The sequence below is a fragment of the Strix uralensis genome, chromosome 9, assembly GCF_047716275.1.
Source record: "Strix uralensis isolate ZFMK-TIS-50842 chromosome 9, bStrUra1, whole genome shotgun sequence".
NCBI classification, from domain to species: domain Eukaryota; kingdom Metazoa; phylum Chordata; class Aves; order Strigiformes; family Strigidae; genus Strix; species Strix uralensis.
This window is the reverse complement of record NC_133980.1, coordinates 2,371,118-2,398,944: the sequence shown is the minus strand read 5'-3', so window position 1 is coordinate 2,398,944 and position 27,827 is coordinate 2,371,118. Positions and strand designations below refer to the sequence as shown.

General features: G+C 46.4%; 2 protein-coding genes across 2 annotated transcripts in view; one reads left to right on the top strand and one right to left on the bottom strand.

Moving 5' to 3' along the window:
• The window catches only part of RSRC1 (arginine and serine rich coiled-coil 1), a 174,261-nt gene extending 159,720 nt beyond the window's left edge, over positions 1 to 14,541 (bottom strand). Inside the window, exons 1-3 of the mRNA XM_074878222.1 lie at positions 14,408 to 14,541; positions 6,741 to 6,935; positions 4,096 to 4,221 (exon numbers count right to left, since the gene is read on the bottom strand). Coding sequence (XP_074734323.1) covers positions 4,096 to 4,221; positions 6,741 to 6,935; positions 14,408 to 14,541 — 455 coding nt within the window. The remainder of the gene's footprint in view (positions 1 to 4,095; positions 4,222 to 6,740; positions 6,936 to 14,407) is intronic.
• Positions 14,542 to 16,311: 1,770 nt separating this feature from the next.
• SHOX2 (SHOX homeobox 2) lies at positions 16,312 to 21,473 on the top strand. Its single transcript, XM_074878155.1, has 5 exons — positions 16,312 to 16,570; positions 17,844 to 18,052; positions 20,489 to 20,546; positions 20,657 to 20,745; positions 20,863 to 21,473. The coding sequence occupies exons 1-5, from the start codon at positions 16,312 to 16,314 to the stop codon at positions 21,112 to 21,114; spliced, it is 867 nt and encodes a 288-aa protein (XP_074734256.1). The 3' UTR covers positions 21,115 to 21,473.
• The last annotated feature ends 6,354 nt before the right edge of the window (positions 21,474 to 27,827 follow it).

Here is a 27,827-nt window from a genome sequence, read left to right as displayed (position 1 = left end):
AGGCAATTATAGTGAAATACTCTATAATCACAGAATTGTATGAGATCAAGGAATAAATATTTTGGTTAATTCTATTTAAAGCTACATGAACTAAAAGATTTGCATTACAAGTTCTGATGTAAAGTAAGCATTTTCACATACAATTAACTTGCAGAACAATTGCAGTGAGAACTCTAAAAATATTAACAAGACTCTAGCCACATAGAAATTACAAGAAATCCGAGTTTCTCTATTCCAGAGAAGCATAATATTCTAATAAGAACTATCCTAATCTTCACCCAGCAATAATTTCAAGATGATATTATTATTCTCATTTCCTTGAATAATATCCATACTCCAGGGCCATTTTCCTTCTCATATTCAATATCATGCATGCTTGTATCAAGATTCCTTTCTTCATATCCTGTCACAGTATCAATCACTGCCTCCTGTCCACTCAATCCACTTTTGATTTATCAGCCGCCGTCTTTCTGGACTCCATAACTCGACCCAAACCATTTTAGCAAGACATTGACAAATAGCACCCAGTATCACATCAACCTGTTCCACTTAGTAAACTAAGAAACAGTAACTGTGACATCTCTGCATAAGTATTCCATTCTATTCCCCAGACTGATGTATATTAATGAGGAGATGGTATTTGAAATGCTTCTTCCACATCAGCATCTAATATGATCAAATTAGGAAATGGGATGATTTATTAAATTTCGTAGAGCTGAAATATTTCTTTATATCACTGTATGTGTGGTTTCAGAAAGTGAGCTGTTGCTTTCAATTTTTCTACCGAGGATGTGCCTGCATTTCACAGACGAATTATTGTCTTTAAAAAGATTGCAAGAAGGCGAAATGTTATTAAGCAAATGCTCAGTAAAACAAACTAAATCGGTTTTAAAATTCCTAATTTAATGTAAATCTTGGTTGTTTTGCTGAAATTCAGTTTGTGATCTTATTAAGTCACATTTGCATTGTACTATCTTGCTGTAGGACAGCTTTAAATTTATAGCATTACTAGGAAGCCCCACTTTTTTGACTCTAAAAGATGCATCTAAAATAAAATAGTTATGATATGCACAAGTTTTCTTCTAAAATAAAGTACAAATAAATCATTTTAGGTTGCAAATAATACCTACTCAAAATATTTTTAAAACATGTCCTTGTAAAAATCTAACTTTTCAAATTAAAACTTGGCATTTCGGTATTTTACACAGTTGGAGCTCTGTAAATCATTCACTCAAATAAAACACCTATGTTAGAGAAGTTATTAAAAAAAAATTACATTACAGCCATATTGTGAAAACACCAACGTTTTCACTACCTTGAAAAACAAACTATCTTAATTTGACGGGGGACCGTGGGGAGAGAAGACATTATGGGATACAGAATTTGTGTCATCTGCGTGACTTACAACAAAAACAAATCCAGTGGTTTAAAGATAGCATGTAATGGATCTTAACTTCCAATACGAAACGAGTCTTCTAGTCTCAGTCCCATTCCCACTGGGGGAAAAAAAATAAAATCAGAGTTGCTCAAGCCCTAAAGGTGGTACTCTGAAGGTACAGCAGTAACGCTGCAAATACAAGTAGCATAGAGATGATCTTCACTTTATTGCTCCATCTCATATTGCTGCTTCCTAGGCAGGTCAGTAGATGTAGCTCCCTGCCACTGGCAATTCAGAAGCTGGAGATCAGCAAGAACACTTCAGTGGGTAACACGCTCTTCACTACACTAACCCAAGGTGGTTACTTCTGAGCATTTTATTAGATTATTTACATCAGTGTTTCCCTCAATACTTACCTCTAAAAGTCATATGAAAATAAGATGTCCCACCCCAAGCAAAAAAAATTAATGAATTACAGATGTCAAATTCTTATGAAAATTCCAGTTTAGCACTACAAATACACACATATCCTAAGACAAATACTGTCCCTTCGCATTTAACAGCTTTGGATGGATTTTTTTCTTGCCTGACTGCTTTTTTAATTCATTTCAACTGCTGGTAGCCACAATCTCCAACAGCAAGGGTTCCACAGCTTAATTATGTGATACAGAAGAACCATCTCCTTTTGTTTGAGTAGGATCTGAGGATCTGCCACCAGCTGACTTCGATCACTTCATGCCTGCCCCAGGTCTTACACTGGAGGAGATCGCAAACACTCATTCCTTAATCATCTTTTCACACCCTTTTTTTTTTTTTTTATACCCCTCCATCATATTCCCTCTTTCCCCCACAATCTCTTTTCCAGCCTGAAGAATCATAATGTCCTCAGTCCTCTCAGGAAAGCTGCTCATAGCTTCGATTGAGTGCACAAGACAGGTTTTGAGATAGCACAGAGCAGAACTATTTAGCATTGCTGCAACTGCCTCAACACTAACAAACAGGGAAAACACAGGCCTCTAGTAGCAGCTTTCTGCAACCTATTTAACTCTTCTCCAGAAATAAGATTAATCCATGGCTTCTGAGTGTAACGTTACAGCAGAGAGCAGACTTAGAAAAAATTACAATAAGGATTCAGCGTGTCCTGTTGGGTTTACTTTTATGCTTTTAACGTTTTAGTTTTATGCTTTTAACATGCCAAAAGACTCTTCTGTTATAATTTAGGATGTTATTTATACATATTTTGCCTGAAGAACCACGTCTCTGAATAGTAACATCATTTAAAGTGATGTGCAGCTATACCTCTGTAGCTATAGCACTGAAAAGCTAGTATATTTTTTATGTATAAAATATTTTATACACAGTATTTCCTAGCACAAAATGAAACAAACACTAGTCATGTTTTTAAAGTTTTTAGGTGCATAATTTCCATATATTGCTACAATGACAATTAACATCAGTAAACCCCTTGGAAAAGATGCCCATTAGACTATGTCTAATGAGACCTGCAATTTATACTTATTACAATCAAAATGAGCTCTTTAAATCAGGTTATCATACTTCCTAATGCTGAGTATGTGACATACTAAAAAACACCTTCATTTTCACCTTATTCTTTTGACATTTCCTCATTTTAAAACTGATTTTGTAGCAAAACAGTGGATATTTACAGGAATATTTCTACACACAGCGCAGTAGCTTATCTGGGGTCTACAGCTCAGATGGTAAGTATAGTCAAAGAGAGATCAGACAGTTTAAATAACCAAATTGCTACTACAAAGGGACTGTAGCAATAAGTGTCCAGGCAACTATTATAATGAACAGCTGTGAATAAGTCATGAGAGAATACAAATAAGAGAAAGTGAAATGTTCACGTCTTTTGACAACAATTTTTCAACATTTAGAGGCAACAGCTCTACTGATTTGGTATATGAAAATAACACGTTTTACTAAATTCTTAGTGCAGGTACACAAAATCACCTGGCTGAAGATCTGTAAACACATACCAAAAGAGCTTTGATCTGCCTGATACACTCAATAATTTATTTAAATTCAATGGAAAATGCTAACAGTAATTCTGATATCCAGGGATAAACTTTATTTAAAACACACAAAAATTGAGCTGCTTTTAATTACAAAAGCATGAAGCAGATTTTATGATACAATTTGCAACATCTGATTAAGATTTAAATATTTAAATTACGTTTATTATTCAAAAAATTTGTCACAATCCAATTTATGAAAAATTTCAGCACCATCAATATCTTTAAATATTAAGAAAAAATTGCATAACTAAATACTCATCTCTTTCCAAGGGAAATACAGATGAGAAAAATAACAGTTTAGTCTGATCTTCAGGGGGCCAATGTTATGCATGGGAGTTATGGAAATCAGCAATCAAAAAAAATCCACAAGAAGTTTTCAGATGATTACAGTTAAACCAAGGTGACTTCATTAACGTTTTTTGCACTTGGTCAAATGCAAAACATGTAACTTATCTTCAAAAGCAACTGTTCCACCAGTGTAATTTAAAGATTTAGTACATCAAAAGCACAGCACAGAGATCTCAAATTAGGAAGAGTTTCAAGCGACGTGCAGTTTAGACGATCACTTGCAACCATTATTTCTAGTATATTCCAAACTCAGTAACTATATGGAGATTTTAAATGAATGTTTTTACAGTAGAAATAATAATTCTTTTTCCTAGAAAAGAGTCTTACCTTCTTGTTCTACTTTTTGATCTTGATCTTTGAGACCTGTAGGATTTGCCTCTGCCCCTTGATCGGCTACGACTGCGTTTTCTTCTAGAACCATATGAAGAACTACTGCTCGATCTGTGTCTGCGTCTAAAACAAAACCATGCTATTAGTATGCTACTGCTTCTAAAAAGAAAAAAACAACAACACAGAATAAAAACCCTGTTTACTTAAAAGGGACATACAAACCTGTGTTTTTTGTATTATGTTGTAGCAGCCTCAAATACCACTATTAGGCTGTAAAAAGTAATTTACAGACACGTGGGCAATGCCTGTCTCAAAGAGTTTATGTTCTAAAATATACATCCTAAGACAGAGAAAGGGTAGACAGAGAAACAGAAGTTAACTGATTTGCCTAAAACCATGCAATACCTCAAGGGGAAAGCCAGGAACACAACCCAGCTCTCAATGGGTTTTAGTCCCATGACCAGCTCATTGGAACTCACTGCCTCTTTGCCAAATCTAAGGTTGGAGAACCATTTAGAACCAACATTTTCAGCAGGATTTACACAGCAATACATCGCAGGGGATAAGGACTACAACTCTGGCGCTAAAAATGAAATTCCTAAAACATTAACTTCTGCGTTGCTACTGTATGTAATTATTGCCGCTCACACAATGTACATACGTAAAATGTGAACATCAAAACGTATTTTAAATTATGCACACCTAAAAATATTTTGTATTTATGTAACCTTACAGATTTGTTACCTCAACTTTCATAACACGCAATCTTTGTTCTGCTCCGATGCAGACAGACTTTTTCAGTACTATTAGTAATCAAATAATCAGCATTAATTTATTCCATTTGAGCCTGGAAGTCTTCTCTGAGTTCAGTCAGGAGTCAGAAAGGTATCTTCCTTTTCCCCCTCCCACCCAACCTCCCCATTTCATTTATTCAAATAATAAATTCTTATACACAAAGGAGAAAGGAGAAAGAACAGATACTAAATACATAAATTAAACCAACTAATCCCAAAACTGAGGCGAGGGATACCTGCCAAGTCTTAATCTTAAAATTTCCTCTCCATCTCTCAAACAGCTAACTAAATCACAATTACAATCCTTATGAGAACCTCCTTATTTTTGGCCTTTATTGTTGATTAATATTAAAATATAACACCACAAAGAAACACTTCTGTACTTCGGGATGTAGTCAGTGTGGTATGTTCTTATCTAGTGTAAGGGAAAAGGTGCTGTATTAGGTACAAGTAGTGCTGCAGTAGTCCAAACTGGAAAAGATATATAGGTTAACTACTAAAAAACAGGTCTTTATCTGAAAAAGGAATGCAGTGTTCCTGCTAAATAAAGAACAACAACAGTAATCTTAGTAACTGCTACTTTTGATTCTTAAGGGTCAGGGACAAATCCAGCAGGACCCCAGCGTGTCGTAGCGACTTAACTGCCAGAAGCAAATGCCCTAAACTAAGGGCAAAGCAAAGGTGCCAGCCAGATCCTAAAAGCAGACACTTTCGTCTTTTCTGGATTCAATTTAAGTCAACTGGTCTTCGTCCAGACTCTAATCTCCCTTCAAGGTCTGTTTTTATCTGCGAGCTAGCCATGCCTGCACTGGACTAAAGAGATTCATAAAGCTGCATGTCATCAGCATATTGTTGGCATCGAAGCCCATGTCATCTCACTGTCCCCTAAGGGCTGTATGTAGATCCTAAGCAGGAACAGAAGAAAGAGGAGATGGAAATAAATAAGAAACCGCCACAATCAGCCAACTTGCCCCTCATTGACACACTCTTCTGTCAACTAAAGAAAGGTTTACGAGGAGCAGTTTCTAATATATTTGCAGGGCGGGTAGACACTATGAGTATTTTCCAGCTCCACTTACTAATCAACTGACCACTTGTTCGTGGATCACCTGGATCACCTGGAGTCACCCTGACACACAGCCAGGATAGCGCCCCGATCTAAAAAGGTCAGGTACTGAAAGGGGCTTCTAATGAAGGAAATAAGAGTGTTAGGTCAAGAAAAAATTGGTAGATATAGCCACATGATCAGTGTTCTAAACACCCAGCTGGCTACTGGATTCTGTACATTTCAAAAATAACAAGAAAAACAGTGAAAACTAGCTGTTGCAGCAAATGTATAGACCTACTGTAAAATCACCCCAAGTCTTTCAATTGAGACAGTCTACCCCGCTGGCTGGAAAGACCTACTTGGTTTATAACAACAGGAAAAAGAGTAACAAAGAACAGTCTATAACTAGTTGAATGAAACTACTTTACTAACTGGCATTAATATATGAATATATTTCAGATTAATTATTTGGAAGGAAGAGAAAGGAAGAGTTATTTCACGTGGCTGGTTTTTGTCTGTTTTAATAAGGAAGGTACCTCTGGATCTGCATATACACCGGTTTTGTATTCTTGGAAGGGGGGGAAGGTGTTTCAAGTTTTTTGGTGGTGGTTTTGGCTTTTTTCTTTAAATGTAACTGAAAATATTGCCACATCTTCCAAGATTCCAAACAATCCTTGCTATAAAATTCCAACCTAGAACTGACTAGACATGGGATTCAAACACTTCTAGCTTTCTGCCATAATATGAAAGAGCTTGATTCGTAAACAACCGCGACAGACAGTAAATTACTACAAATGCACCTTTTCTCATAAGAATGTGAACGAGACTGGAGATCTCGAGACCGCGACCTTGACCTCGACTTCCTCCCAGATTTTTTACGGCTGTATGTTCTGCTGTCTGAGGAGCTACTTGAAGACGAACGCCTGCGGTGTTTCTTTTTCCTTCTGCTTCTGTTCTCTTCTTCTGTGTCCGAGGAGCGACGTCCCATTTTTAAACTATGTAAAAACAGAAATTCTAAACTGTAAGAAAGTCTCGTGTCTACATTATGTTGTTATAGGTATAAAAAAAAATAGTGTGTATGCATATATAAACAAACATATCATGATACCATTTTAAAGTCATCATGTAAACAGAAAATTTGGTTTGCATGCAAAAATTAAAAATCGATTTTAATGTAAGTTGTCAACAAATTCATGTTATTAAGTAACTTCAAATTCACACTATCAGCAAATCTGAATTATTTTATTATGGTATCAACTATTTGTTGTAAATTTTCACAAATGCAGCAATCAAATTTCTACATCAGAACATATTTTCATTTTAGCTTATTTTTACATTTTTGCCTTAGATATTAATTTCTGAGAAATTTGGGGAGTAATGTATAAGATACTTCTAATACCTGATATTTCACTTTAAGACGCTACGCAATCAGTAGTACATCTTTAATATGTTTAATTAACAGATATAAATGAAGATCCACAATAGTTGCACAATCAATAGAACACAGTCGATTTCAGTGACTGATGTGAGTCACTTCATGTGGTTTTGGTCGTGCAATTAAAATAACATACTTTTTTGTCCTAGTTGTCATAATTAAAACATGCACTGAGAAAAAAATTCTAGGAAGTTATTTTAAAATTAATTTAAACTAGAGTTAGGTTGATTTTGATTCTCAGTTTAGATCCACTCAACTTTAAATTGCTTTATTCCAAAATCAGACCTATAAATACTAAATTAATGTTTCCTGATTGCCAGTGTGTTTACGTGGACAAAGTTCACAGATAAAAATTTTTGAATTTTAAAAAATTTTCTTTGATAAAAATTTGAGTGGGAGGTGGGGAAGCCTGCCATTTATGAATTGTTGCAAAGACTACCCTCTTCATTCGGAACTTCCAAGAGATCAGTTCCACTGCTTCACAATTAAAGAATTTCTTGACTTTCCAGGCTGCAAAAAGCGCATAGTGCTTTAAAACCATTTTTCTGTCCCAGCAGTATCAGCCCTATCCACCAAGACCCCTCTTGTTCACACACACGTCAGCTAATGGTTAGTAACAGCTCCTCCTCCCAAGAGCAAACTGGGATTTCAAGGCTCCCTGGTGACTTCAGCACTGGGAAAACAGGAACTCGTCATTCTTTAACATTCACATCAACAGCTAGATCACGGCTATATTTTGTCACAATATCACCTGTCTTTAACCAACACTGAAATATTACAGGTCCTCATCCTTCTAGCATAAACAAGTTGAACTTGTTCATTTTCTGCACACAAACTTTTGCCCTTTCTCACACCTTTGACCACCCAGGCAGCAGACCCTAATCTCCAGGGCAGAGACTGAAAACAGAATGAAAGAGAAATTCACCATTAAGTATGTTTATGCTTAAATTCACAAAAGGTTTACATGCAAATATAAGTCTTGATTACACTAGGCCCTTGGGTCAAAATGCACGACTCAGCAAAAAACACGTTTAGTTCCACAGACAAAGTCTCTTAAACCTACATTTTCACCCCCAAGTTCCCAAGACAGCTAAAACTGTTTTGCACAGGATTGTACTCACTAGAATCCTACCCTGGTATATGTAAACACCCAAGCAGGCGTGGGACTTGCAACGTCAATGTACTGTGACCAACTTTCCCACAGGAGCCTCTCAGGTACCACCTACCTTCAAAGTACAATAAATATAGAGCCAAAGCGCATTTGCCAGAATTTAAAGACTATATCAGAGATGCAGGTTTGCTTGTCAAATTGAGACATGCTCCTCCCACGCTGCTTAAGATCATCCTAAGGCCTGCCAAAGCCCTGGAGCCAGGGTGAGGAAGCCACAGCAAGCCCAAGTCTAGAGTCAAAGCGACATCCTCCCAGGACGTGCCAAGTTCTGGACCCAGCATCTACTTCAAGGAGAGTTGCCATATTTTTACCCAACAGCTGTTTAATGCAAAATACAAGAAAGTCCCTTAAGTATCTGGATTTTCTTTGATGTTCACTAGAGTTCAGTTACTGCCACAATCCAAACAGTAGCTACGTAAACTCATCCCTGTGTAGCCAAATCTCTGTGGATTGCAGACAGCTCTTTGTCACACAACCCGCAGCTATCGGTTCCACTCCTGCAGCCACGAGTGCCTACAAATTAGCCGTTACTAAGCTCTGCTGCAATAAACCCCTCTGTATACGTACTTCTCTGCTCAAGAGTTTCTGTCTTCAGCACTTTAGAACTGGTCCTAATAATCTAAACAAAGCATTTTTGACATATTCAACTTAAAACAGCAAATCTCCGTGCACCTAAAACAGCATTTAGGAGGATGAACTGTTATGCAAGAGAATTTCTTTTTTAAATGAAGTTTTTTCTACCATCTTATTAAAGTTATTCTGCACAGATTTTGAAAAAGACATAGGCAGTACTTTACAGACTATTTTATCTCATTTAAGGAACTATGACTTTACAATTCTGTAGAGGAATGCCAATTTATATCAACACACCATCTTGTGCAGTCATTTTATTTTTTTTTCCCCCTCATAGTAAGTGATTTACAGAGCTCCAAGCTACTAACAGTTATTGAACAGTAAAATAATGCTCTTCAAATATATACTGATGGAACAATCTTCAAATGAACATGAACCTGAATCTCAAACTTAAAATAAGCGGAACTGCTTAGAAAGATGAAACTACAACACACAGATTTTAAGTTAAAAGCTCACAGACCACAGCTTATGACAGCAAGATTAATGAAAGAGACCAGAGAAACAAAGAGTACAAAGACATTTCTGCCAAGATATTCGCCACTTGATGTGGGTATCATTATGAGCCAGAACATCGTACCTCAACATATATATGGCCTGATGTTTAGCTTCCTTTTTTTGCCATCAGCTTTCTTCTTCATTTGGACATATAACTGGATTAAGCAGCACACAAAACTAGTGAAACATATTATGTAAATCTCAATTTTTTGTGTCTTTGGGACCAAAGAAGCAGCCCTTCTCTATTAGGGGACAAGCCCTACAGCATACAGGCACATACTTGAACCTCAGGAGCTCCAGGAGCTCTGGATTTATCATGGATGAGCTACAGGACAACGGCAGCCGGGTGACTGATGCCCTGCATGTTCCAGAGTTCCCACTGGAAAAGGAGGTTGCCAGAAGCAAAGGGTTGATCCGGGAACAATTTGTGCAGCTGAGTCCTAGTAGCTGTCTCCTAGGGGGATACCTTGGAAGCACACAGGCGACAGACAACTTTGACAGGCACTATCTTTCACCAGGGTCTTTAGACCATCCCTTCAGCGCATGACACACATTTTCCTGTAAAGACGCCTCTTATAAACAAAGCACTTCAGAGCAGTCAATTATCAAGACCTTGAACACGTTAGTTCTCTCCCTGCCTGCTGCCCACTCCCCCCCTACTCCTCAACAGACCTGGGAAATTGCCAGCACTGACCAATCACATCACTGATGGACAGAGGAATCGGTCTGGGGGGTCAGCAGTGGTCCATACACCATTTCCACAAACAGGACGGGATAATAGCACCTACAGCTCACAGAGGAGAACTAAGATCACTCAGGGAACCTTAATTAGCAAAATCATGAGGAGGGGGGAAGAAAAGGCAAATGGAAAAAATGAAGACTCATTACATGGCACCAGATGCTGAATCTCGTGGGGTTTTCCCACCTGCCTGTTTCCATATGAAGTCTGTAGATCCACCACAAAGACTTGTACCATAGAGTTAACAGAGTGATGTGAGAGAGTTCACCCTTACAGCTATAAGGAATCCCATTTTGATGGCTCCTTACCCTTACTTCTTGGGCAGAAGCATTAAGCCATATGTATTTGCAATAGGAAACACGCTTCTGCCAACCCCTCTTTATGTGTAGGCACTGTGGAAGATGTGGCTCTCGCTGCCTGGCAAGACACAAGAGGCTTTTATCCTGACCATGGAACAATTCTGGGATGAGAAGAGGGGAAAGGGAAGACATTAACAAGCACCAACAGCAGATGAATGGTTTCAGGTGAACTTAGAACCTGGGTTACATCCCAGGTGTCTGTGGGGAGACAAGTCTCCTGACTATCATGTCAGTGAGGTTCCTTCTTCTCCACCACCCTGTCTCAACCTTCCCACTACGTGTTTCTCGACCACCCTCAGCATATTCCCTTTCCCACTCCTGCGTTTAGAGCAAAGAGCAAACACTGAGCATTCAGAAGATGCTGTCTTGAGATATGAGGACCCACAGCAGCTACACGGAAACTCCCGCTGAAGCCTGAGCTGGAGCATAACATCACCAAATTAATCAGCTACTTACGTAGTTTTGAAAGCTCTAGGGAATGTCTGTGAACATCAACATTTTGAAGGCTTGCAGTTTGTCTGAAATCGAACAGCTTTTCAGGACAATGACTAACAACTAGACCTGATAAATTGTAAGTCCCTGTTCTGGAGCACAGGCATGTTGGAGTATCTAAAAGACAGGTCTCCAAGCAGTTCTTTTTTTTTTTTAAACAGTTAGTTTTTGTTTAAGTCTTGTTTATGAAAACTGATGCTGCAACACTTTGGTTGAAACAAAAACAAAGTGCATACTCTCCTACACATGTTTTGCCAAGAAAAACACCAACATCAAAAATTTCAAACCAACTATTTCCATTTGGCAAAGTTATACAGTGCTATCAAGCTCACCTGCAAACAGGTAAGTCACCTCCCACCCTGCATTTAAAAATGTAAAGAACAAATAGACGACATAGGAAATGGGCAGACTTCTCTCGAAAAATCTATTCAAAGAGAGTAAGGCACACTATAAAATATAGCAAGAAGTATACACTCATTGATCTGACCTTGTTCAATCCTGTTTCATAGATGTTAGAATCGCTTCAACTGTGCAATACATGTTTTCAAATGTGAGTTTCAAATTATTACTGTATTTACTGTAGACTGTAAGAAAGTAATATCATTTAGTTGTTTTTAATCAGAGGCTGTTATCCAGTAAGCATCACTGCAGTAGCCTACACCTTGAGCACAGCAGCCAATTAAACAGTGCAATCTTTAGTTACCATAATCAGCCAGAAGTGAGGAAGACAAAATAACCTCCACATTTGTTCAGCATCAAATCCAAATTACGTTTGTTAGTTACTAAGAAACTTTGATCATAACCAACTTGCAATAATCACTAACCACCTGCACTGTTTATGCAGCACCTCTACAAACAAGATCCTTTAAGAAATTATAATTGATGAGAAGGGCATTGACAGCAAATATACTGCGACCGTCTCGGTATCGCCTTCTTCCCTGCTGAACTGTGCAAGTTCATCTACAGAAGAGAATCCACAAGTCAGGATGAGATGCTACTCAAGCTTCAGCCAGGAAACAAGGCTACCTGGAGTAAAATTTCTTCTAAGTCCTCGACAAACACGCTCACTAGCTAATAAGTAGGAGTCAGGCTGTTACTAATGGCAACGCTGCTCCCCAAAAAGGGGAAGCCACAAACAGGCAGCAGGTAGAAGTCCCTCTCAGACAGTGTGTGCAGATCAAAGACTGTCTTTGGATCTTCCTCCGCTGAGCTTGTAGTTATGTGGAAACTGTCCATGCTCTGCAATTCGGAAAAACCACTCTCAGTAGAGGAAGAGATTTGATTAGAAAAGACAACAAGGTGGTTGTTCGTATGAGGGCAGCAACGTGACTTGTTGATTTTATATATTTATCCAGTGGGGCCTCTTTCCCTTAGCCAAGTTTCCAAACCACTACAGGAAGAACACCTGAAGCGCATCTACCAAGACCACTGCCATAACGGGTCACCTCAGAACAAAGTCTAGAGAATAAAGGGTTACAGGAATTCAGTTCCTTTCTTACAATCTCTCCCATAGGAACAGGAATCCACAGACACCAAACATCCCAGGACACCACCATCTTCTGGTTATGTAGAAGATGTCCTCATTGAGAACTGTATCAATGGTGTTTTTCCAAAATCATTAATTTTGCACTTGAAGAAAGTTTGCCTCGGTTCAAAATCATGAATGAACAATTCATTTGTAATAATAATATTCCTTAATTCAGCTTCAAATCTTCAGATTTCAAAGCGCAGGAGAAACTAGGCTCAGGGAGACATCACATGCCCACAGTCGTCCAGAACACCAACAGCAAAGTGGAGAATTGAACCAAGACCTCAAACCTTTGGATGATGCTCATCTACCAAGAGACCACCTCCCCAAGCCACCTTTTGCCCACTAATTCTTAATTCTACAAACTGACCTTCCACCACATAACTACATTTTCCATACTTGAAGGCAGCAAGAACTACAAACATTCCTATTCTAGATCAACTCAAGTAAGTTTGCTAAGGGCATTAATTAATCAGCATTTCTTCCAAGTACCTAACTTCCAGAATATGCTTACAGATCAACTCAGTTTTTCTGAACTTTTGGTATTTCTTTTAAATCAAGCAGCTTTTGGTATTTCTTTTAAATTAAGCTCATTCATGGGGTGTAGGACCACGCTAAATCACTAAAACCAAGATGTTTAAAATTTGTCCCACACCATTAGAACAGAAAAACTGTTCAAAATAAGTTTCATTCATAACTGGGAAAAAAAAAAAAAAGTAGCACCCAGAATTGTATTTAGCAGAAATATAAAATGAAAATACCTAAAGTGAAATAAATAAAATTAAAATACCTAAAAGGACTGCTGCCAGAAACAGCACATCAGATACAGAAAAAAAAAAAAAACCAAAAAAACAAAAAACCAAAAAACAATCGTACACCTTCTTTACCCCTATTTTCCCAGACAAGAACTGGGAAAGCAAGATTCTACACGAATAATTTTCTCTTATCCTACGCATCAAAATACAAAGTGGATTCCAACGGCAGGTGACAGGGACAGTGACATCCACCACAGATACTACACGCTCCCTACTCACACCAGCTGGGCCCTGCTAGTAGGCAGCAAGAGGAAAAGGAGACTTGAGGAAGGCCGGGAAGAGCTCCTACTGCTCCGTGCCACCGGGAAACCCGCCTGGAGTCGGAAGAAACACACCCCGGGCTGGGCTCCGCTCCCCAGCCGGCTGCTGGGCGCTGCTCCGGCTCTACCCCGCACAAGCCGGTCCATACTCTTCTGCCCCCGCACCCCGACTACTCCTAGACTACTCCTAGGAGAGATGGACACGTTTACGACTGCGGTTATCACACACCCCCCGCCCCGCACTCCGCAGCCGGTCACGTTGCCCGCACCGGGAGGGGAAACAACCCGCAGCGTTTCCACACCGGGAGCCCGGCCCGGGGCTCCACCGCGGCCCCGGTGCCGTCATGGCAACACCGGCCCGGCCGCAGGCCGCCGCTCCCGCCCCGCCACCCCCCCTGACCCTGACCCCGGCCCACAGCCGGCGGCCACCACGGCCCTCAGGAGCGACAGCAGGCCGCAGGGCGCGGCGGCGGCTCACGGCGCCCTTGCCTTGTCGCTGCTGGGGGTGGGCTCGCCGCCGAGACCCCTCCACCACGTTACCTGGGCGGCGGAGCGGCCGGGCCGGGCCGGGCCAGGCCGCGGGAGCGAAGGTGCCACCGGGCCGCGACTGCCGGTTTGAGCTCAGCGCCTTCCTGGGCGGCGGGCAGGCAGCACCAAACCACCGCCGAGCTCATCCAGGCGGCTAGGCAGCGCCGCCGAGCGCCGAGGAATCGATGCGGCGCGCTCACCTCCCCGCCGGGGCGATCGCCCTCCTCCACCCACCCCTGACGCCCCACGGGTGTCCCGGGGTCCCCCGCTGCCCACGGGCGGGCGCAGCAGCCCCACGGCGCGTTGTCTGCAGCGGGAGCAGCGTGGAGACAACGGCAGCGGCTTAAGCGGCACGGTGCCGGTGGCGGCAGGCTGCGGTCCGGCTCCCCCCGCGGGTGGCGGGGACAGCGGCGTGGAGGGTTTCTCGTTTTAGCTCCAAGTCGGTGTTTCCTGGCACTGACAACCGCCCCCGTGGCGTGGGCACCGCGCCGGGGGCCGGGCTGTGCCCCGGGGAAGGGAGCGCCCCGGCCGCAGGGGGAGAAACCGGGCCGAGCTCAGCCTCCGCCCGGGCAACGGCGAGAAACGCAACGAAACGCTGGAATCCTCCACTTAATTCCGTCTTTTGACGAATTCGGTTAGTTTAACGCGAGTTCCCGAGCACACGCTCCCCGCCACGGGAATGGGCGAAGTGTTGCGTGTGGAAAAACGAAACATGAGGACGGAAGAGCCGCTGACACCGGCATCTGCCCGCTCGGCAGCGCGGGGCCGGTCCGTTCCCCCCGGGACCCCGGGGTCCGATCCCCCCCCTCCCCCGTCCCGAAAATGCCTCCCGGAGCGGAGCGGGGACCGGTTTCACCGGCGGCGGGACCCGCTCCGCTGCCTGAAACGGGGTAACGGCAAATCGTTGCCTATCGCGGCTGAGACGTGTGTAATTGGATCTGAAGAAATGCTAATTCCGTCCCCAATTCCGTACCTGCCCGAGTAAATAAACGCTCTTTTATGTAAAGTCATCTCTCCAAAGGTCAAATGAAAAATCAATACATAAGGAAGAGTTAAACAATTTTGAATAATTTATTAGAATTCTAGCGAAGGTGTAAAAGAGACGACTTCTGTCAACAAAAGTACTCTCTTAATGGGATTTAAACAACAAAGGAAAAACAATATTAGCAATAAATAGCGTGATTCGCTCTAATCTGATGCCTCAATTCGCCGTACGACAAAACGTTAATGATACGGCTGTATTTGTCACTGTCAATTAGCCGGTAATTTATTTTGGTGGATTTGGGCGTCCACGGCGGAACTTTTCCGGCTCCCCCGCTGCTCCCCCGGGGCCGGTTCTCCGGCGCTGCCCGTTACGGGCCGGCTCCCGGCGGGGGAAGCGCCCCTTACCTCGGCCCCGCACCCCACGGGGGCCTCCCCAACACCCACCACCCCCCCCTCCTCCCTCCCCGCGGGGCGGTGCGCGGGCGCGGAGCCTGCGCGCCCCCCCCTCCCGCCTTGGCCACTCCCCCGCAGCTCCGGCCCCTCTCCCGCGCCGCGCTCGCCCGGGACCTCGAGCGCGGGCCCGCGCTTAATTAAATTAATTAGGGCGCAGCGGGCGGCGGGCGGGTGGGCCGGGGGTGGCCTGGCCGCAGTGCCCCGCGGCGGGCGGCGCGGCCGGGCGGCGGAGAAGGGGTCCAGTCAGAGCTCCGAGGGGAGGTAATTCGCCGGGAACAAGGGGCAGGCTTTGCAAAGTATAAATAGTGCCACTTCAATCGCGGCGTCACTATCAGACCCCGAGAGCCCTCCACGTCGGGCGGCACGGTACGGCTCGGCTCGGCACGGCCCCGGGGCGCCGCCACCCCCCCTACCCCCCCCCCCCACCCCCGTGGATGCCCACCCGGGGAACCGGGGCAGCGCGCCCCTGAGCCGCGGCCATGGAGGAGCTGACGGCGTTTGTCTCTAAGTCGTTTGATCCCAAAACGAAGGAGAAGAAGGAGCTCATCACCTACCGCGAAGTGCTGGAGAGCGGACCCCTACGCGGACCGCGGGAGACCGGCGGAGCCGCGGCGGAACCGGGCCGAGACGAAGCGGGCAGCCCCGCGGCGCGGGTGGGAGGCGGGAGGTCCCCGCCGCGGGAGCCCGACGCCGCCGCCGAGAGAGCCGCCGAGGCGGCCACCCCCAAGCTCAGCGACGGTAACGGCGGCATCGGGGGCTCCCCACTTCTTCCCTTACCCCGTCGCGGTCGGTACGCGCGGAGCGGAGGCGGGAGCGGGCGATGGCCGCGCACCGGGCGAGACGCACCGCGGGCGCGGGTGGAAGGGGCTCGGTAAAGCGGCAGCGCCCGTGGGGAGGCTGCGGTCGGCGCTGATGGGCGGCTTTCCGGGTTTTCCCAATTACGGGAAATCCGCGCCCGGCCTCGAAGTTTATATTAAAATATTTAAAGAAGCGTTTAACTTGCTCCTAAGGCGATCCGCTACCGTTTAGCATCCCGCGGGAGAACCGCGCTGCCAACGAAAGCCCGGGCGCGCCGGCCCCTTCGTCCCCCCCGCGGGTCTCGGCAGCGCGGACACGCGTGGGGCCGGGCCGCAGGACGCTCAACCCGCCGCCTCCGCGCCCCGCGGCTTTCTTCAGCAATGCCCCGCGGTTATTCCGCGCTTTTTCCGCGCCGGGGAGATGGCCGCGGTGCCTGTACCGGGGGTCGCCTTGCCGCTCTCGGGAAGGCAGCCGGGCCGCGCCGGCGGTGCGAGAAGCGCGGAATCTCCGCGCTCGGCGGCGGGGCAGGGCCCGTCGCTGCGCGGGGCCCCGCGGTTCACTGCCGCCCTTTTGTTCGGACAAGCGTCACTCGGCGGAGCGCGGCGCGGCCGGGAGCATCCCCCGGAACGGGCTAATAAACGAATTTGTGTTAACGATGGGGCGCGGGGGGAGCCGTTACCGGGGCAGGGCCGGGTGGGCAGCTCCGCGGCGCGGAAATCCCGCGGAAGGGGGGGATGTCCGCGCAGAGCCAACGAAAACAAAATCCCCGGGAGAAAGCGAGGTGCGGAGGGGCCGCGGTGACCGGCGGAGCGTACCGGGGACCTGTTGCTGCGCATCCCCCACACCCCCCCCTCCTTTCCCCGGGGCTGGAGCCCACCGGTGCGGGCGGGCTGCGGGCTGGCGGCCCGCCGGGCTCCGTTCCCCACCGCCAGCCGTTACCGGAGCCGAGCGGCGGGGCCCGGAAAAGCAGCGGCCGAGGCGGGCCTAGCGCGGCTCCGGGAGCCACAGGCCCCGCTCCCGGTTGCTCCAGTCCCCCCGGGGGGGGTGGGTGGGGGCGGTTGCCCGGTTCTCCCCCCCTCCCTCTCCGAGCACCCGCGTCGCGGAGGGGAGCGGCGGGCTGGGGGGGAGCCCCGGTGTCCCCGCTTCCCGCCCCGGGGCTGGCACCGCCGCGGTCCCCCGTGTCGGTCTGTCTGACCGCCCGTGTCGTGCCCAGTCTCCCCAGAGCTGAAGGAGCGCAAGGAGGATGCGAAAGCGATGGAAGACGAAGGGCAGACGAAAATCAAGCAGAGGAGGAGCCGGACGAATTTCACCCTGGAGCAGCTGAACGAGCTGGAAAGGCTTTTCGACGAGACCCACTACCCGGACGCGTTCATGCGGGAGGAGCTGAGCCAGCGGCTGGGGCTATCGGAGGCCAGGGTGCAGGTAGCCAAGGCCGTGCGTGGGTGCCCGTGTGCGTGGGGCTGTCAGCACGGTGGAAGGGGCCAGCTCGGTAAAACCCGGTGGTGGCCCGTCCCCTGCCACAGGCTGCACCCGGCAAATCTTGTAAAATCACCCCCCATCCCCAATCCCCCGGGCTTTCTGGGGGGTTTAAGTCCCCTGCTCCTCGCTTTGTCATGTTTTATTTAATTTCTGCGTTTATTTCATCGTGAGAGCTACAATGGCGATTTTGTTGGCGTGGGCTGCGGTCCCTCTCCGGGCTGCTCCTGGCGCAGGGTTTACCGGGCGGACGTACTAATTAACTTTATAGATGTAGTGACCATAAACTAAATTAGAAACTGCTAAGTGGAAAAAAAAAAATACAGATTTACAGTCCGTTTCTCGTCGTAGTTCTTAAATCTTGAGGGAAGCGACACGAAAATGGAGCGAAGTGCACAGACCGGCTTTGTTCGGATTTATGAAATACAAAAGTCTGGGATAAAACCAGGCTATTTTAAGCGTTCTCCCGTACCGAGAAGCCACAGCTTCCTTTGAATTTTTTTTTTTTTTTTTTTTTTTTTTTTTTTTTAACCTGCGCGTTTAACCTCGGGCTGCCCTTCCAAAGTTTTGCCAAATCGGTTCCTGGGCTGATTTCTGGGAGTTTGGTCGGGATGTGATGAAGAGTGAGGAAGGCTCCGGGCTTTGCCCGGCTGGGGAGGACGGGAACTCCTCAAATGAGAACAAATGTAGCTGCTCCGGTTTATTTCCGTTCTAATAATAAAAGAAGAGAAAATGATGGTCATTATTTGTTTGAACACATGGAGTAGTTTTAGGCCCCTCACATCTGCAGCTGCTAGAAAGTCTTGCTGTAACAGATACTCCCCCTCAATCTTTGTGCTCGTAGGCCACCATCTGCACCCAACTACGCGCACAATCCTTGGGGGGTTTCCCTGCATCTTGTACCAGGGTGAGGACAGCGACAGAGCACTCACGTTGAACCGAAAAAGTAGTAATAAGCAGCTTTTGTCATCACAGCCTGACCCACACAGAAAAAGAAAAAAAAATTAAAAACAAACAAACAAAAAATATATATATATAAAGGAGCCTTCATTTTCCCGCTGCCCCGTTTTTCCGCCGAGGCGGGCGCCTATTTACGCGCAGCAAATCTTAAGCAAAGCAAAACAAAGTTGCAGGGTTTCAACTTGGCTATGAAAAATGTAAAAGGGAGGTGCTTCCTTCTGCTGGCTGTTTGCTCGACAAAGAAACGCGGCGGCGGCGGCGCATAATCCGCGCTCCCATTATGCCAAATCGCAGGGTGCATAATAACTTTTAGAGATTTACATAGATTAAAGCCATTCCCTTTAAAGCGTTCCGGAAAACGCTTTGCAATAATATTTCGCCTCGCATCTGCACTAATTTGTAAATTATGGAATGTGCGTTTCCACGGGAGGCTGAGGGCGAACATGGCTGTTGGGCAGATTTTGCTTGGCTGAAGTCAATGACAGGGCGGGGGAAATTCACATTTATATTTGTCTCCTCAAGTAAGACCTCAAAAAAGACATTTTTGGGGTTTTTTTTGGCCGCGGGGAAAGGATTGCTCGGTGGCTGTGGCTTCTGAGATGCGGTGCAGAGGTCTGTCTTTAAACAGGAATGTTTTAAGACGCGCTCTCCCTCCTTCCCTCCCTCCCCTCTCTCCTCTAAGCGAGCAGAACTTTATTCTGGAAATTTATTTCAACAGTTCCATTTCCCGTATTAAAAGTATGTTCATGTCTAACGCGCAGCCTTCTCTGTGGGAGCAAATTAGATTATCATGATAATGAGACAATTATTCCGCTTCTGTGCTACCCTCCACTGCACAGAGGAACAGAGAAATTCTAAACTTCTTTGTAGCGAAGCTTTTATGACAGTAATTAACACCCCCCCCCAAAAAAAAAAAAAAAAAAGGTGAGTCTAAACACTCTTCGGTGTTTAGTTTTTCTTGAAGATAAAGCTAATTAATTTATTTATTAATGAGCACGATCTTCTCAGGCCTGACAGTGCAAAGATCCATTATCGCCAGTCAGTATTAGATATCAGGGGGCGATTTCGGTCTTTTGGGACCCTGATGTGGAAAGACGAACCTGGGACTCAGAAAGTCATTTCTCTGGAAGGAGCACTTCGCCAACGTCGATTTTTTTTTTTTTTCTGTGTATTTTGACTTTTTTTTTTTTTCTTCCCCCCCTCCCCCCTTGCCTTTTGCGTTTCGGAGCTCATGAGCGGGGGCTGCCCGGGAGGAGGGAGCTCAGCCCGTGCCGCAGCCGGGTTTCTTTGTCTGCCTTTTAAAATTATTATTATTATTATTATTCTCGGTGGGTTTAATTTATTTTTTCTGACGCTTCGCGGCGGTGGCAGCGCGGCCCGTGTCCCCCCCACCCGTGTCCTCCCCGTCCCTTCTCCCCGCAGGTCTGGTTCCAAAACCGAAGAGCCAAATGCCGAAAGCAAGAAAACCAACTCCACAAAGGTACTGGGGAGGGTGGTGGGGAGTGTCGCGGGTGGGTCGGCCACGCATGGGGGGTTGTGTGTGTGTGTGTGGGGTCAAGCCCCCGCTGACCGCCCCGCTGCCTCCCTCAGGGGTGCTGATCGGCGCCGCCAGCCAGTTTGAAGCCTGTCGGGTGGCCCCGTACGTGAACGTGGGTGCGCTGCGGATGCCCTTCCAGCAGGCAAGTGGGAGGCGGGACGCGAGTGGGGGGGATTAAGGGGGATTTAAGGGGGACACCCCAACCCTCCCCACGGGTCGCGGGTGGGTGGCTGCCACGTCCCGCCCCTTCTCCCGGCAGGTTCAGGCGCAGCTGCAGCTGGACAGCGCCGTGGCCCACGCCCACCACCACCTCCACCCGCACCTGGCCCACGCACCCTACATGATGTTCCCCGCTCCCCCCTTCGGGCTACCACTAGCCACCCTGGCCGAGTCCGCCTCCGCCGCCTCGGTGGTGGCCGCCGCCGCCGCCGCCAAGACCACCAGCAAGAATTCCAGCATCGCCGACCTCCGCCTCAAGGCCAAGAAACACGCCGCCGCCCTGGGGCTGTGACCGGGCCCGCTCGCTTTTGCTTTTTTTTTTTTTTTTTTTTTTTTAAATAAAAAAAGGGAAAAGAAAAAAAAAAGACGAGGGAGAGGAGAAACTGACGGGAGATATTATACTTATTTAAAGAATTAGAGGAACTAGACGCGCAGCTGGGAAGTTCACAGGTTTTGAAACTGACCTTTTTCTGCGAAGTTCACTTTAATACAAGAAATTTGATAAGAGAGGCGGGCCTCCTTTCACGTTGCATCAGATACTTGAGTTTAACAACCACGTCTGGAATAGCGACAAAAAGAAGAAAGATGACGACGAAGAGAAAAAAAAAAAAAAAAAAAAAAAAGAGGGAAAAGAAAAAAAAAAAAAGAAAAGAGAGAGAGACAATGATTTCTCTGCGAATTTCTAATGGGAAACTGTCCGGGATACTTCCTCCAGCAGCATTCCGGGTTGCATGTATTTGTATTTCATTGATGGAGTCCTTTGATTCACTTGCACTTCACCCTCATCTTTAGTAGAAAAAAAAACCAACAAACAAACCCAAAACAAAACAAACAAACGTGGCTGGGCTCTTTTAATCTTGGAGGGAAGCAGAAAGAGAGAGAGGGAGATCAAGCACTACCTTTTCCACTCTGAAATCTTTGTTGGTCGTTTGCTGTCCCACCTCTGAAATAAAAGGGAGCGGAAAGCATCAGGAGAGCGGAGTGTGCCTCCCTTTGCCGGCTCTCTCTTGTCCTGAGGGCACAAACAAAAGGAAAAAGGAAAAAAAAAAAAAAGAGTATTTAATTCCCAACCACCACTTTACACACGGCAAATTCCAATAAGAGGTACTGGGTACATGTAAAATATGTTGATACACACGAACAAAGTTTATTTTGGCTATAACTTGTGAATTGATAGTTGACTGTCAAACATTTACATTTTATCTCATAAAGGTGTATCTATTCACGTAACCTTGTGATTATTTTTTTTTTAATTTTTTTGTTATTATTTGAAAGACGTATAGCTATTTAACCTGGGGTACCTTGCAGTCGGTGATTGTTATCCCAGTTTGCCATCAGACCCTCATGCTTATTGCCAAGACAGAGGGAAAGCTCTTCTACGCGAACTTTGGTATGGACGGGCTTTGTATCTATTTGTTCTCCATGAAAACAAAATTATTTATATTGACCATATTTTTTCTAGTGTATTTTAAGTTATTGAAAAAAGGAAAAAAAAAAAAGAGAAAGAAAAAAAAGCTGTTATTTCATTACATTTGTTGTCAGTACAATATATTTTGTTTCACTCAGGTTTGCTTCACCTTTTTTAATCCATTTCCGACGTCACGAATTTCAATAAGTGCCAAGTAATGAATTTAAGACACTTTGCGACCTATTGACTGAAAAGGGTAACGTTTTAGTGGACGGTTTCACGTCACTTCTGGTACTGTTAATGTTAAATCATCGGTGAAATTCTTTCTTTTCTGTGTTTACACCTGCTGTAGAGCTCGCACGTTTCTTTCTGCTCCGTAGATACCGCCCAGCACGACGAGGAAGCACCGCTCACCTCCGCGCATCTTTCGTTACCACTTTCTATCCGTTTTTTCCTGAGTTTTCGGCTTCACAAAACTTACCGCGGCGTTTTGATTTGGCTTTCTTTTGAAGAAAAAATTAGACCGGTGGAAGTTATATAGCAATTGTGTCTTTACAAGTTCTGTCAAGTTCCCTCAGGTAATAAAATCGAGGAAAATGTAATGGCTCAAAATATTTTCCAGGGGAGGAACGGGGCGGCGGGGGGGGGGGGGGGGGGATTTGCACCGCCCGCTTCCCTCCTCGCAGCCGCGGGCAGAGCCCGCACCCCGCGGCGGGGCGGCCCCGGTCCCGGCCCCGCCGTGTCCCACTCCCCGCCGGGAGCCCCCCGCCAGCCCCGTCCCTCCCCGCCGGGCCCGCCGCCGGGCGCCCGCTCCTCCGAGGGCTCCGGGAGGGGGGAGCGCCCGCCCCCGTGAGGGGAAGGCGCCCGCCATAGTGATTCTTGTCAGGGGAAGGCGCCCGCCACGGGAGTCCTTGGGAGGGAAAGGCGCCCGCCATGGTGATTTCCGTGAGGGGAAGGCGCCTGCCGTGGGGGTCCCTGTGAGGGGAAGGTTCCCGCCATGGGGGTCCCTGTCAGGGCAAGGCGCCCGCCACGGTGATTTCCGTGAGGGGAAGGCGCCCGCCATGGGGGTCCCTGTGAGGGGAAGGCGCCCCTCTCCCTGAGGGGAGGCCGGGCAGCGCCAGCGGGAAGGGGCCCGTCTCGGCGCAGCGGGGGAAGCAGCCGGGCGCTTCCCGGGGGCTTGGAGGCGGGTGAGGCGCAGCCCCTGGAGCCCCCTCGCCCCCGCCGGGCCCCTCGGCGGGGAAGCGGCGGCCCCCGGCGAGCCGAGCCCGCTCTCCGCGGGGAAGCGCTTCCCCCGGGCCCGGCCGCCGCCGGGCTGAGCGCGGCGGGGAGAGGCGGCGGCGCCGGTGGGTCCCGCGGAGGCCCGGGGGCCGCGGTCGGTCGGTCGGCGGAGGCCGAACTGTCCCAGGGGGGCGGGCAGGGAAGGGGCAGGGGCAGTGCCACCTCCCGGGGAGGGCTGGGGGGGGCAACGGCGGGCTCGGCTGATAACGGGTGGGAAAGGATAGATTTTATGTTAGGTAAAGCAGCTTTATCCAAGCAAAAGTAAGATACTGCTAATGATAAAGTCAATAAAACTAACGGTGGTGTCGATTGATCCCCGAATAAAGAAGTTAATTAATATGTGCGCGAGCAGCTAATATCACAATGCCATTGTGGCCCCGCAGTTCGCATCCCAAGCACAGCCTCGAATATTCTCCAGATAAACTTGTCACGTCTTACCTGCTCTGTTTAAAATACACCTAGTTTAAATCTAGTTGCCTAACAGCCTCGTGCGGGTTATTGACGTACGGAACGTGAACTGTGATGGATACAAACAACGTGAAATTCAAATCTTTACAGTATGCTCAGATATTGGCGTGTCTGTCTTCAAGATGATTGTAATAAAAAACATGAAAAATGTACTTTTGTCATAACAGGGAAAGACGATGGAATGGTGTAAGAGAACTGTGTGTTTCTTAGTGCAGCTGTGATTAAAATAAAATAGTCTTAACGGGATATTTTTGGACAGGAATACTTACATTCCTGGTTTCCTTAGACTGGAATACCTAATAAGTCTATAGGCCGACAGAAGTTGGCCAGAACTCTTCTGTTTCTATTTTATTTCTTAGAGTGTCTAAACCTATATAAAAACCCGTAGGTTTCATGAAATTTAATTATGGATATTTCATGAGCCAGGCAGTGCGCATACAATATATGCTTTCTGCAGATAAAATTTTAGCGTGGGATTTACGTGGAGATGTACTGGCCTGAGAAGGGGATTTAGAGAAGAGATCAAATAATTCATGTAGGAAGGAATAAACACCTGTTTCTGTCCTAGTAGAGCCGATCGCATGTTCGCAGCAGGAACTTAGTGCAGATTCTTGTTCACTGAAGTAGCAGTTTCCACAGTTTGTTCGCTCGCTACAGCAACACGATGTCAGGTGAGCAGCGCGGTGTGATGGCAGCCAGGTGTCCTACAGAAAACTTCAACCACCACTGCCCTAACTCCTACCAGAGATTTCAGTTCTCCTTACAAGAACACTTCCAAGGAGAAAGAAAGAAAACACTGGTCTTGCCCAGTGCATAAAAGTGCATGAAGATGTGCTAAAAGCTGCGTCTAAAATTGATATGTCTCATATTGTTCATTAGCAGCTCAGCTTTATTCCAGGCAAAGCTTTTAACCAGAGCACTTAAACTTGCCTTTCAGAAAAGCAGCGTGAGAAGAGCCCTTGAGCCTCTGTGGTATCCAGCCGAGGGTTCTGCGCGACAGCCGTTTGCCCTGACGAGTACAGCAGTCCTTCGAGTGAACTGCGGCTGAATACTCAAGGAATAAATAATGTGTTTTGTGTAACAGTACCCACTGTACTAACTCCTGCCCAGTAAATATTGATACTTGTCCAATTCTGTGGCTGTTCCCATTTCATTTGCCCTTCAATTTTCAGTTTCTCACAATTTCTGAGCCTGTTCACCCTTGCTGTGGAGTACCAGCAGGTTAAAGGCCACCTTAAAGGTCACCTACTACCTATATTTAAAAAACAAAAGCAGCAGACCTGTATCACTTTTGTGTTTTTGAGAAGGGAGGCAAAGTTCTAAAAGGAACTGGAAAAATTGTGCTCATTTTTAACCTTTCCTATATTTAAGCTGCAACTGCCCCAGGTTTTGATGGAGGATCTAGTAAGTGTTCTTGGAAATGTGAGTTGTCGCTACTCACACTTTACGGGAGCGGCCAGCCTTCTCTCCAGATGTTCTTGAGGCAATTAAGTTGGTGTGAATGAAGAAAATTCTTGGAATTTTCTACACCAGGAACCTTGCTAGCCTGGTTGCGGAGCGTGGCTTTTAGGGTGCATTTATGCTGTTTTGCCAGTCCTTACTCCTTTTACTGACCAGGCACAAGCTGAATTTCTAATGGCAAAACCAGCAGAGCCCGCAAAGCCCCTCACCTTTCTCGGCGGCTTGACAACCATGTGCCTTCTTTTGACAAAGTAACAAGTAGCGCAGACCCAAGCTCTCCCCAATTTGAGGCTGATTTTTTGTTTTCAGTCACAGGTAAAGGGCTCCCATCTGTCACAGGTAAAGGTTTCTCCCATTTGCAGGCAGCCTGCCTGCTAGGAGGGAAGGGCTGCGAGCGTGGGGTGCTCCTGCCTGCACATTTTGGGGGGATCTGCTCTATCATTTGTGGGTAACGTCCCCCATGTTTTGCACGTACCAGTGCTGTGCTGACATACTTTTGTGCTGCAGAAGGCAGCCTCTTTTTCAGCAATAATGTTTTGCACTCATATGAGAACCTTAACTTTTCTTGGAGAGGGAAGGTAAGCTGAAAGAATAAAAAAGGAAAACCTGCTGCTTTTCTCCAGTGGCCAACGCTGCATGACCTGCCTCCTTCCGTGGCCTCAGAAAGTGGGTAGTTGGGACTCTGGTGTCCCTTTTTCCGTCACCCCAGCCCCAAGTTTATATCTCTTTCTGTAAGATAATGGGGAAAAAAATCTGTATGCAAAGATTTGTGTCACGTTTTGCAAGCCTATCTACATACCCCTCCTTTTCTCCGTGTTAAACTTTTTAATACTGCAGCTACAAAACATATTTGAGAATGTTTTCCTTCATAACAAAGGTTTTGTGGCCTTGGCACATCAGACATGCTGTTCCATAAATGCTGATGTGATACCAACAGTCTCCTTTTACACAGGTAAAAATCACTCAGGGAAAAAGTGAGAAAGGATTCTGAAATGAGGAGGTACAAAATGCCCCCATCATGCGCCAAACAAGGGGTAGTTTGACCTTACCAGCAGCTACGTCCATCCTGAAACCACTGAGGATATAAACCCGTGGTTGATAAAACACAGAACCAGAGCAGTGTAATCTTTTATGAGCATCTCCTTCAAGTTAATTTAGAGAGGAAAGATAACAGTTTTAATAATGCATTACAAAAATGCAGCTGCATCACCGCTCAGGCTGACATTCCACGTGTGACAGATTAATATCCATGTCAGTGCTCCTCACCCGGGTTCCCCACCGGGATCCGGGACGTGCATCTGCAGGCCCGCAGCGGTTTCTGCGGCTGGGTGGCTGGAGGCTCCCTCAGCGGGTGCCTGCGCTTCCTCCTCTCTCTGCCGGCGCTGCCGCCCTGGTGGTTTGCTCTTTGAAAATGTCGCCCTGGCTCACCGCATCTTCTGCAAAAGGCAGCAAACAGATACAAACTAGTCAACGGTCGCTTCTGTCAGGTTAACGAGCTGGTCAGCAGTTTTTTACACCCAGCCTTCAGTGTTGTGGATGCAGGTTCCATAGTGTCCCCTGCAGCCTCTATCGCTCAAGCTTTCGGGCTTCCTGGGTTTGCATAAAGTGATCTCGTATCACTGTGAAATGGTAAACGCTGGCAATTTTGCTCAGAACTTAATGGCTGCGGGGTCATATTGGCTTCACAGTGCCTGCACTCTGTGAAACCCAATTGTTTTAATTCTCCAGTCATCTGCCTCTGACTAGCGCCTTCGCTGCTGTGGTCACACGCTCCAGCAAGATGTTAACATGCTCCGCACACTCTGGAACGGGGGAAACATTTCGTCACTCCGATATTAGGCGGCCGCTGCTGCCATTCCTATTTCCCTAAGAACTATTAAGACCTACTATTTTCTTTTACTTACAGGAGGGAACACGTCCCTCCAGTCATCACTGATGAGAACACCAGACGCAGCTTATACAAGATGGTGGAGTTAACCCATGTTTGAACAGCTCACGCTAGAAAGAGTGTTTGAAAAATTAGAATTGGCCATGTTATTAGAAAGCATCTGAATTTTGGATGCAACCAGAAAGAGACACAACAACTTTTCTTGGAGGGCATTTTAGTGTCATGACTAAAATAGTTCTGGTGAGAGCTGGCACCAAGCGATTGCCCCTCTCAGCGTGCTGGAGGATCACAGAGGGTGCTTTAGCCCTTAGACCGTACCACAGCAGACAGCAGTGTGCAAACTGTTAGTACTAACAACAACATACTTACGAATCTCTTAGTTGTTCTTTGAGTAAATAAGCAGTGGAAACTTGGCTAGCACTTACCAAGATGGGTAATCTGCTGGAAATTAAGATACTGCCTGTTACAAAATAGCTGTGAATACTCAGAACATCTTTTACGC

Bases quoted from the DNA above. Each gene is read 5' to 3' on its own strand.
- SHOX2 (XM_074878155.1), top strand. From the start codon at position 16,312: ATGGAGGAGCTGACGGCGTTTGTCTCTAAGTCGTTTGATCCCAAAACG. The intron at 18,053-20,488 runs GTAGCCAAGGCC...TTCTCCCCGCAG, and splicing joins TATCGGAGGCCAGGGTGCAG to GTCTGGTTCCAAAACCGAAG. The intron at 20,746-20,862 runs GCAAGTGGGAGG...TTCTCCCGGCAG, and splicing joins TGCGGATGCCCTTCCAGCAG to GTTCAGGCGCAGCTGCAGCT.